The sequence below is a fragment of the Parasteatoda tepidariorum genome, chromosome 3, assembly GCF_982258835.1.
Source record: "Parasteatoda tepidariorum strain Cologne lab strain chromosome 3, Ptep-v5.0, whole genome shotgun sequence".
In the NCBI taxonomy this organism is placed as follows: Eukaryota; Metazoa; Arthropoda; class Arachnida; order Araneae; family Theridiidae; genus Parasteatoda; species Parasteatoda tepidariorum.
Window position 1 is genome coordinate 20,759,284 of NC_141757.1, and position 12,106 is coordinate 20,771,389.

The following is a 12,106-nucleotide window of genomic DNA, read 5'->3' on the forward strand; positions in this document are numbered from 1 at the left end:
TAATTACTCTTTGTGTTTTCAATTTAATTTTTTTTTTATTGTTCAATAGCTGTGTAAATATTTCTCTGTTTATTTTCTATTACTTATTAATTTATTCACATTTTTATATTAGTATTTTCTATATTAGTATTTATATTAGTATATATTAGTATTTATGTTTTATATTAGTATTTTTTATTCATTATATTTCGTAAAAAAAAGTAGTTTACTAATTATATAAATTAATTTTCTAATGATGGGCGAAATCATATTTTGATACGGTTTCAAATAAAAGAATTATTGTTTAAGTCCTATTTTATGTGATGTTATTTTTAATTTTAAATAGCCCATTTCTTTTTGTTTTTCAACAACAAAGTGCTCATGGATAAAATAATTGATTTTAAATTCTAATGTAAAATTCTAATTATGATGTAACAATAATAGTTTGTCTTAATGTCTTTAAGCAAGTTGTTTAAATATGAACTAAATAATTGTAAATTCTAGGTTTTAAAAAAGCTGAGCCCATCTAGTGAAGATCAAGAAAGTTTGCAGCAAGCTGAAGGGGTTTTTACACGATTGAGAGCTCAATTAGAAGAATTATGCAGTCCCATTTTACCTAAAAGAAAGCAGGGGTAATGTTCTTTTATTTTATGATTGTTTTGCTTACTTTTTTTTCCTTCCTGCAAATATGATGTCTATGGAATGAATATCATTATTTAAATTCCATTATAAAATGTTACTGAAGTGCTTGTCGGTATTTTTTACTTCATCAAAGTGCCTGCAAATCAATAAAAAAATAATCCTGCTCATTGTTTCATATAAAAATGGTTAATTTATATTCTATTTTTTAAAATAAAAATTAGTTTTAAAATTTTACTTTAAAAATAGCTTTTTTTTAACTTCCTCAGTTTTAAAAAATTTTATGTGTTGAAATAGTAAATTTCAAAAAATTCTGGGCAAAAACTTTAAGAACTAATGCTGTATGCTGGAGATGAGTTTGAGTTTCAACTCTGCTAACATCTAAGGTGCACCTGTTGTTTCTATGGAATACAGACTAATTTTACGGAGTTACTGTAAGCTTTAGAAACAATATGGAGTTTGCCTTTTTCATTGTCAGAATGTCTAAACAGTTTTAGTTTTTGAGCAATATTCTCAGAAAATCACTTTTTCCTATACATGATGTAAAGGACCCTATTTTTAGTATCGAAAACTCTTAAGATATGCTATCGAGAGTTCTTGTCTTATGTTATCAGTTCTGGAGAATAAAGTCTGAAGATTAGCAATCTAGACTTGCATAATTTTCTTTTGAGTAAGAGATCGTTCAATTTATATAGTTATTGTCGTTACAAAAATACTAGTTCATGGTTAATTATTATTCAATAACTATACGAAGTTTTTATTATTTAAGAAGGCAATTGAGGGGAACCTCATTCAGTTTAAAAGTTAGAGAGCCGAAATTATCTTGTATGTATCATGATAAACTTACAAAGAGTTACAAACTGGCAAAGAGTTGCCATTGAAAAATATTAAAATGTCCCAAAAAATTTTTTTATTTGTTAAAAAGGTTAATTTTATTATTTTTATTCTATTTAGTTCTGTTTTAGTTCTAATTTTTTCTATTTTTGTGTGCAGGGAAGCATTTTCCAGAATGTACTGTAAAAATAATCGCCAAGCTTCTATACAAAAGATGAATGACCTCCAAAAAAGTATTGATGGCTGGGAAGGCAAAGACATTGGACAGTGTTGCAATGAATTTGTAATGGGTAAGAAAATTTCAAGTAATCCTTAGAAATACTAATTTTTATGTTTGTGTTAAGAATAAAGATTAATTTTATCAATTTTGTCAGTCATTTAAACATTATTTGAAAACTCAAATGTATTTGCATCACTATTTAAGATTTTTTCTTCTTTTAGTTTAAAGTACGATGTTGACTTTTAAGTTTTCTTACTTAAAATAAACATTCCTTTTAAAAAAATATGTTATGGAGACAGGCATTTTTATGAAAATGTATGTTTTTTAATCAGTAGAATATGCTGTTTTATTTAAAGCAGTTTGTTTTTGTGTGACAAAAAGTAATCTGCCAAAATAATTAATATTTCATATTCATAAGTTGTTGTTTTTTAAACAAAATTAAACGTATAATCTCTTTTGAGAAATTATAAATATTTTGTATTTATGACAGACAATTGCTTTTATGATAAATAAATAAGTTATTTATTATATATTATGTTTTGAACTAATTTGCTGATTAAAGTAATAAGTTTTGAACATTGTGTTATAAATTATAGAAATGCTTCTTTTTTTACATGCTACATTACTCAATAGAATGACTTGATTTTTGCGTTGCATATTCTTTTTATATCCTTTTTATTTTAAATTTTTTTTCACCCTTTTGTTGTTTTTCAGGGATTTTAAATCAGAGATTTATGAGTTAGTAAATTTTAAGACATATAATTGTCATTATTATATTATATATTTAAAGTTAATGGTCGAACCAAAAGTTTATTTTGTTTTCCTTTTAACTTTTTAATTTTATGTCTATAATAGTTTTATTAATTTTAAAATGCAATATAAAATAACTAGCTGTATACAATTTTATTAATAAAGTGGATAGTCTCAATAAACCATTTTCTATAAAATCATTAAAGATAAATTAAACTTAATTTTATATTGATAATTTAAATATCTGTGTATTTTGTTCTTTGACTTGAGAATTGTGTGTGTTTAATTGATCTAATTCAATATATAATTGAGAATTATAATTGAGCTAATAATTGAGAATTGTTTTTCAATATTTATGTGCTAATTATTTTTCTAATCAATCAATAGAGGGCATTCTTGGTAAAGTTGGATCTGGAGGACGTCGTTTAACAGAGAGGCAGGTTTTCCTGTTAGATGGCCTGATGATACTTTGTAAGCCAAACAACAAACGTTCTAGTGTAACAGGTCCGGTAGCTGAATATCGTTTGAAAGAAAAGTATTATTTAAGAAAAATAGAAATTCTCGACAAAGAAGACAGCGATGGTAAATTATTTTTGTTATTTATCTGTATTCATGCTATTAGTTGTTATTGTTAAAACTTTATTGTTAACATATTGCACTTGTAGATTTAGTTAATCCATCCGTATCCATTCTTTTCAACAATTCAAATAATGCATTCTGTTTAGGTTCTTTTTGTATAACTCTTATGCATTTTATTCTATTGTCATCTAAGTGAAATCACACACTCTACATTGATTTTTAATTTTGCCATTACCTTTAGTTTCTTAACTGGCGCCAGTTGATCACATTCGTTCGGTTGAACGAAAACATTGTAGGTGAACAAATACTTTTGTAAAATTTTTTATTTGGGTGACTTTTTCACTAGCACACTTGGGGTAAAGCTATTCAACATTCGGAAATAAAATTTTTGTTGAAACTGAAATCATTATATTTAATTTCTTAAACTTAAATATGGATATTTTTTGTATGCTGTAGAAATCGTTTGGTGGTGTGCTTGCTCAGAAAGGTATCACTGTGTTTTTTTTACACACCTGGCGTTTGCAGGTTGCAAACTCAAAATAAGGATTCAATAATGACATCTTAGCGAAAATGCATTAACATAAAGTTGTAATAAAGCTTAACAGGTTGTTGAACTGTCAATGTGCACATTATAATTAAACAAAATGGCTAAATAGGTATGTAGTTAACTTAAATGTATTTTTTTCTTTTTGTGTCCTACAGTGTTTAATAATTTTGTGTGTTTATTGATGCAGCTGAAAGTAAAATTCAGGGGGAAAAGTTAATGTTAATTTTATGTGATTACTTACAGAGCTGAAGAATGCGTTTGAAATTGCTCCACGAGATCAGTTACATATTATTTTGTTTGCCAAGACAAGTGAAGAAAAGAATAACTGGATGGCTAATTTGATCATGCTAAATACTAGAAGGTAACCTTTATTCAGTTTCGGTAACCTTTATTTCACTAAACTCAGTGTTTTTATTAAATGACTTGGTATTTTATAAACTAAGTATTAAACCTAATGGAATTGTTTCTATAACAAATTTCTAAATAATAAAAAAATTAAATGCAGTTGAATTTTTATTATGGAGTGTTATATATTTTTTTTTCTTATTCATATAATTATTTTAATAGCTTATTATAATTGCAATGTTATCCTTATCTTAATAAAATTTTTTAGAGGTTTTTTTACTTCATTAACTGAAGAATAGAAGCTTCTGATTTATTACAAATTTCGTAATTGATAAAATTCGTGATTGACACTACTGGGCTGCTCGCTTTCATTTATAGATTTATTGTTATCTCTTTGATATTCAACTGTCTTTTAAAGTGCCTTTGAAATAATTAAAAAAAAAAGAAATATTGGTATAAATACACTTTTCATTCAACCTAGTGCTTGAAAGAAAAGTGTATTTATACCAATATTTCTTTTTTTTATTATTATTTCAAATATCAAAAAGATAACAATAAATCTATAAATGAAAGCGAGCAGCGCAGTAGTGTTCTTTTATTGATGTCCGAGGAAAAGCAGGACATCTAAACAGGTGAGCCAAGTCCATCTCCTCAAAGAGATTAGATCACACAAGGTACAAAAAGGATCAGGAACCTCGTCGATGTTACGAAAATGTTTTATGAGGCAATCGTGTCTAGATATCAGATGAAACATGCTGACAGATTTCAATCTAGGCCACTGAGAGACATTGAGAATCTGTTTAAGCCATGGTTTATTAGAATTGCGATTTTTGAGTTCTTCGCAAAAAGAGTCCCTGAAGATGTTCTTTATTAGACATTTGACATTATTGAAAGGAAGTCTGGAATTAGAACTCTAGAGGACGAAGACCCCATTTTTTGTCAGGAATTCGGCCACATGATTTTTTGGGATACCACAGTAGGCCGTAATTGATTGCAGATCTTATTCTTACTGGCAAACCAGTTGAGAAAATTTAAGCAATTATCACTGGTTAAAGTTCTAGAGCGGCTGGGTGTATCAATTGCTTGAAGTGCGACCTTTGAACCAGACAACAATTAACTGAAGTAAATTAATGAACACATAAATTCCATCCTTACATTATTTTTTGCTCTATGATAAGTAAAACATATTTATTTCAAATTTTTTGTATTGTGTATGTAAATTCATTCATAAATTTTTTGTGCTCAGACAAAGATGCCTTATCTGTTTTTAATGTTTTAATTAATTTCATAAAGTTATACTTTATTAGTTTCAGATCCGTTTTTTAATCAATGTGCTAAAATTTACTTTTCAGCATGTTAGAAAGAACACTTGACAGTATTCTATTAGATGAAGAAAAAAAGCATCCACTACGTCTTCCAAATCCAGAAGATTACAGGTAATCAGAAATCAATATTTTTTGCAGTAGTTTTGTAGTACAGTCAATGTGTAAAGCGAGCTCTCTGAGGAAATTTTTTGAAAAAAATTTTTTATTTTAGTAAATGACAATAGTATTATTGGAAATAATTGTTGCTATACTACACAATTTTTGTATAAATAATTTACTGATTAATTAGAATATAAATCAAACATTAAAAATCCAAATAAGTAATTTTTACATTCTATCTATGAAATTAGTTATTTTCAATTGACTGCAATTGGATTTTAAGCTGAGTTTACAAACTTTTGTATGATGATTAGTAAATAATCCAAAATTTTTTAGTCCTTATTTTCAGTTTGCTCTAGTTTAGAGGTAAAGAGAATGCAAGAGTAAAATTTGACTCAGTTTTAAAAAAATGCTGCCGTTTTCAATTGCAACTTCCGCAAATTTTAAGTTGGAGAAGTGAAAAAAGGAAGAAAAAAAAACTGAAGAAGCATAATTATTATTCAGTATAAACAATATACCAATTTTTTATTTGTCTACTATAAGTGTATAAAATATTAGTTAAATGGTACCTCAGAAAGGTCCGTTGAAAATACTCACTACAACTGAGTATTGACTATATCCCAGGTACATTGTTGTGGGGTTCAACTGTATTAAAAATCTATTGGTAATTTACTGCTTTGTTCTCTTTTATAGGTTTGCTGTGGAAGATTCTGAATCTAATATAATTTTTGAAGAAAACAAATCGAATGTTAGTGTTCCTATAATTAAAGGAGCCACACTGCTGAAACTTGTGGAACGTTTAACCTATCACATGTACGCTGATCCTATGTTTGTTCGAACTTTCCTCACTACCTACAGGTCTTTCTGCCAGCCACAGGAATTGCTGGACCTTCTAATTGAAAGATATCCTTTTAAAGAAAGTTTTAATTTCTTATTAATAAGAATGTTTGATGGATTTGAAAAATTTAGTGAATGGTCTCATAAAAAACTAGAAATAATAACAGGGCTTAAAGTTCTCCTTAAAAAAAAAGAAAGTTTCCTTAATTATTAAACATTTAAATAAATGTCCTGAAATTTTTGCGATTTTCCTATTTTTTGTTAAAATTAGCAGGAGGAAAATATATTTATCTAACAATTATGTTATATGTCTTGCGAAACAAAATGAATGACAAAGTCTTCATATCTTGTCAAGTACGATATTAATCTACTTTCAATATTAGAAACAATTACTCTTAATTTGATGGCATAAAAGCATTCGATGTGGGAAATATATAAAAAGCTCTTATCTCTCTACTCTATCCTAATCACTATGTTGTACTTTGTTTTTCACGAGAGAATCCTTTACGATTTTCCATGTTTAGACAATTTTCTCCCCTTTTTCGTAAAAAAGAAAAACCGAAACAGAAATTTTTGTGTAACTTTTTAAAAAAAGAATCTGAGTTATTTTTAAAAATATTTCTTTTTTCACTTAAGTGCTGGAACTACTAAAACTATTACTGATTGTATGTCTGCGAATCTATGTTGATATTGCACAAATTGCTCCCATTAAGGAATCAGCATCCTTAAATTGTCTTGGAGATTCAGATTGGAGGCAATTTTGAGCTTAATCTTATAAAGTTTGGACTTCGAGCCCTGAAACAAAGTATCAATTCTAGCATTTAAAAAGTAATAGCAGTAACTGTATACATTAGAAACTCGACTATCCAGAATGTGCAGAAATCAGCAAATTCTGGATATGCGAAAATTCTTAATACTTGTTCCCAAAATCTCTATTTGCCACACCTCAATTAAATCAAAATGTACACAATTGACATTTTTTAAAAGATAATGTAAAGTGGTTTAAATTAGAATATTTATCCATAAATAAAGAAAATTTAAGATTGTAAAGTGGAGAAAAAAACTTAAAGCAACCTAAAATAAAAAATATCATTTTACATTTCTTGCTTTATTTATAAAACACCGAAAATCACAGATTTTTATCTTATTGCATTTATCCCGAAACTGCCATGCCTCACTAAAAACTATGATTAAAGTATGATTTTTTTCAGAATGCCTGCTGTTAGATTTGTAAATAAATAAAGCTGAAATCGCAAATTGAAAAAAAAAAAAATTCTTCCTTAATTTTTAAAACGGAACTTTAAACTGATTCTTTGCTATACTACTGTATTTTCAGGAAAAAAGTTATAATAAAAGAAAAACATCTATTAGAAGTGCTCTTAAATAATGCTATAAAATAATAACGCCAATAAAAAAAAAATTATTTTAAAAAAGCAAATGAAACAAAATCTATTTTTTAAAATAAAAAATTTTACTTCATAGAAAATACGACTAATTTATTATGCATCATCATCAAATTTTTGCATGACAGCATAGGGTGGGCCAAGGAGTTCTGTTGAAGATTTTTCCAATATGGTTAATTTTATGACCTGGATTGTCAGAGTATGTACCATATTAATTTTAAAGTACATTTAAATGTAAATATTCTTCAAGAAATTTGAGTTTCGGATGACGTTCACTTGTGAACTTTTTTTTAAGTGGGTAAGTAACAAAAATGATTGAACCCTATGGAACGAAAGTCAGAACTATTTTATATGTTACACACAGTAAAGTAACTCATAACAATCAAAAGTGACTCATAAGCGGTTTACAATGAAAATGAGACATTTCTACTTATTAAATTTTCAAGGTTCTAGAGTCATTGTTCACCCTACAGAAACTATAAAGTCAGTTAAAATTCTTCCTAACACTCTCTGATTGAAGATTAAGAGTTAATTTTAAAATAAATTTATGCACTTATTGTCTTTGGAGGGTAAAAAGTGACAACCCGCAACCACCAGTTATATCCAACAAGAGCTTTTATTTGACTGAAATAAGGTAAGAAATACTGATATAATTTAATAAAAGGCCATACATCTCTGCTGTATCTTTGACAGTAAAGCCTGTAAATCACTTAACTACAAAAATGTGACTTTTTACTCCTGAGATCTTCATTTATTAAACTTATAAATGATTTTGTTGTTATGACACCTTAACTTCAGTGCAAATTTAAAATAGTTGATCCTCCTCCACCTCCTGTTCTTCTTGATACAACTTTGAATGACTCTGTTATTGAGAGCCACAAAAATTCTTACAGTCAAGATATAAAACGCTTCAAAAAAGAGTATTGCCAACCTGTACAATTTAGGTAAGTACAAAATTATCATGTTTACTTTGTGCTTCTCTGTTGAAGCAAGTCTATTTCTTTTTTGAAAATTATACTCAAAGATTTATTAAAGTTATATGTCTGCTGAGGTGCCAACTTTCCAAACTAGTTATTAGTAATCAGACAAACAATAATAAAGGTGTCTATATTACTGAATTTATTGTATGTATGTAATAATAAAATTATGTATAAATTTATTAAAAAAAACTAAACTAACTTATATAAATTAATAAAGTACTAACTTAATTTAATTGATGACTTGGAATGAATGTTCCAGCTTTTGATAAATTAAAATTATCCCTTATTGCCTTTTATCATCCTGCATTTGAACCACTAAAAATGTTTGCTCAAAGCATTTCAGGTTCAAGTTAATGTTTTCTTTCTTTTTTTATAAAGAGATAAGATAAAATTTCACAATTTCTTGTTAGAAGGGAGAAAGATTAATTTTTTTCTTATTTTTTTTCTTGTTTCTATCAAATTGTTTTTTGTTTTTTATTCATTTTTTTTATAATTGTTTATGGAACTTTAAAAATTTTATCATGGATTAATTATAAAAAAATATTTCATAACTCTTGGTAGTAATAGGGAAAAAAAATTCATTTTTAACACATAATTATTGAAATTCACAAAAACTGTAATTTTTATTACTCAACCATAAGACCTTAATCTTAACTGGGAAAACATAATTACATATAAAGTCATAGTAGTTTGCACCTTTGTATCTGTAGTAACTTTTTTTTTTGCTTCTGTTGAAAGATATGGAAAAAAGGTGGTTAAAATTTTGATAGATTTTAAATTAATTTGCTAAGTTGAAAACTTAAAAGATACTGAATTAAAATTTATGGACTTAATTTCATTACAAAAATTTATTTATTGTTGCTCTAATATTTAACAGGAAAAAGTACTTGTATGGGAACCTATAATATCGTAATTTTTTTCCTACTTTCAGTTATGTATTTTTTAATATTCAGTTTATGTACTTTACTGTTATAAATGTCTTTCTAATGAATCTTCTTTCTTTATTTTGTTTAGTTTACTTTAAAGATTTGTTTAAGTTTAATGTCCTGGTAATATTGTTTTTTATTTATAACTGAATTTATTTTATTTATTTATTTTTATGCAAGTTTAGGAATGAAACAAAAACCTTAATTCTGTGTTTTAAATAATACTGCAAGTTCAATACTAAATTTAGAAAAATAATTAAAATGAACCTCAACCCTGTGAGTTTTAAATAATACTCTATGCAAATTCAAAGTAGAATTTTCACTGTAATGCATGTTTTCCATTCACTTTACACAGGAGGATTGATTGCTTCGAACCAAAAAATCCAGGTAAAATTTGAACTAAGGCTCCTACAATTTAATGGGGGAATATCATCTTAGAATGTATTATTTTTATTATTTTTTACTAAATATTAAAAATTTCTAAGAAAACAATTTATGAAATTTTATAATAGTGTATTTTATTTTCATGGAATGTGTGTTCGCCCATGTTACTATCATTTTCTTAAACAAGCTAAAATCTAAATATGTCTTATCTATTTGTGCTTTTTTTCAAAGGAGTGTAAATATATTTAGGATATAGGTATAGAGTATATTACTATGTCTTCATCAGTAATTTAGTTTAAAATATAACCTGTTATAAAATCTTTTTACAGGGTTCTGAATGTGTTACGTCATTGGGTAGACCATCATTTTTATGATTTTGAAAGGGATCACATACTTCTATCTGCACTCCAGTCTTTTTTAGATAAAGTAGAATATAAATCAATGAGGAAATGGGTAGAATCAATTAAGAAAATCATCAACCGACGAGTAAGTAGTCTTTTTAAGTATAACGTAAGAAGAATTGTTTTATTCACATGGAATTAAGTTTTTTATTGCTAAAAAATGGAAATTATTGTTTGTTATAAGATTAAGTATAATAATTGAAATACAAATTAAAATGTAATTTCTTTCAAAAGTTAAAACAAGCAATAAAATTTTTTTCACAGGCTACAGATACTTGTCGAAAGTGTAGGATGATTTAATATACATTTAAAATTTGGCTTCTGGTGATAGTTTATCCATTAAAATTATGTTTGTCTCAATATAATGGGCACAATCTTTTACAGAGCAAAGTAATCTGGATAAACAATAAGGCTTTTAAAGGCTGCAATGATGGAAAAAAAAAATTTTAGGATGTAACGGATAGTTTATTCGTAACAACAAATGGCGCTACCTCTCTATCCGCAAAAATAATAGCTATAGTCTTCGTTCTGACTCTTACCAGGGGAGATGACGCAAGAAGAGACACCCGAACCTTCCCTGGTTCCTGTTTTACCCAAATCAGTTTGGATAGTTACTTTCTATTTTAGTCAATGTTATGCTGTTACTCATTATTGAAAAAATGGATGTGTGAATGTGTAATTAAAATACTGAGCTCTTTTTGATGGTGTTTCCTTCCATTCTCCTGCTTCCTTACAAATTGGGGCCCTTGGGCGCCAATTAAATTTTTAAGGACGCAAGAGGTAAACAAAAATTACCTATTAAAAATTTATTGAGTGTAAATGACACTTAAGAGTTATTTTCACAAAAATTATGGTGAAAATTTTTTAAATGAGTGATAAGTTTTCATAGTCTGAAAACACAACATTCCTAAATAATGGAATTGCGAGGCACAAGTTAAGAGTATAAAATAACATCCTTGATAAAGACTTGTTGCTAGTAAAATAGCATTAACATTATGAAATTGTTTTGACTGCATTTATGAAAAGACCGTAGTAATTCACAAGATCATTTAATTAAATTTGAAAAACAATGCAATTTTAATAATTTCTGATTTTATTTTACTCTATAATTTGATCAAATATTGGAGCTAACAATTTATTTCAAAATAGCTATTTTGAAGCTATCTTTTACTATTGCATGTCCTGCAAAAAATATGGTTATTGAATTATAATTTGTAAAAATGACTTTATTTTTACTTCATTTTTAACTAGAACAAAGCAATTTTACCAATTCTTTATATATAATCATAAAAAGAAATATTCTTAATTCATATTTCTTTGTATGATTTGCTAATGTTTTTCTTAATGTCTTGGTATCTAATGATATATAATGTCATCATGCATAACTAGGAAATATTTTTTTTGTATCTGTAAGAAAATTTAAAATTGTCTATGATTTCATTATTAACTAAATAAAGTTGACTTTTATGTAAAAAAAAAAAGTATTCGAATTTTTAAGAAATTTGCAGTTATTTTTATTGTTTTAGTAATAATTTTTTACAATGTTATTTATTTTTATCAAAAAGTAAAAAATTGTTTATTGTGAAAAAAAATGTGAAAGGAATGTAAGCTATTATAAAAAAATATGTACAGATATTTTTTTAAAATTCATTTTATGTGCTGTTAAATGCCAATGAATAATGTAAGAAAGTAATGACAAAACTTTTTCAGCTTGAACCTGTTGAAGATTCTCGTGAAATAACTTTTACTTTTGAAAAAACACCTCCTCCAATTGAATGGTTTTTAAGCAACACTTATGAGAAGTTTGATTTAATAACAGTAAGTTTTCTCATTTTCTCTCTTGTTTATGTTTGTTTAT

The 12,106-nt window shown here is 26.7% G+C and overlaps 1 protein-coding gene across 3 annotated transcripts in view; it reads left to right on the forward strand.

Moving 5' to 3' along the window:
- Positions 1-12,106, forward strand: part of Sos (Son of sevenless guanine nucleotide exchange factor) — a 39,177-nt gene that overhangs the window by 17,314 nt on the left and 9,757 nt on the right. For all 3 annotated transcript variants that reach the window (XM_087158924.1, XM_087158922.1, XM_087158923.1), the window contains exons 10-18: positions 484-611; positions 1,612-1,742; positions 2,810-3,004; positions 3,792-3,909; positions 5,246-5,329; positions 6,011-6,220; positions 8,361-8,501; positions 10,177-10,333; positions 11,959-12,066. In XM_087158924.1, the coding sequence (XP_087015050.1) occupies positions 484-611; positions 1,612-1,742; positions 2,810-3,004; positions 3,792-3,909; positions 5,246-5,329; positions 6,011-6,220; positions 8,361-8,501; positions 10,177-10,333; positions 11,959-12,066 (1,272 nt within the window). The remainder of the gene's footprint in view (positions 1-483; positions 612-1,611; positions 1,743-2,809; positions 3,005-3,791; positions 3,910-5,245; positions 5,330-6,010; positions 6,221-8,360; positions 8,502-10,176; positions 10,334-11,958; positions 12,067-12,106) is intronic.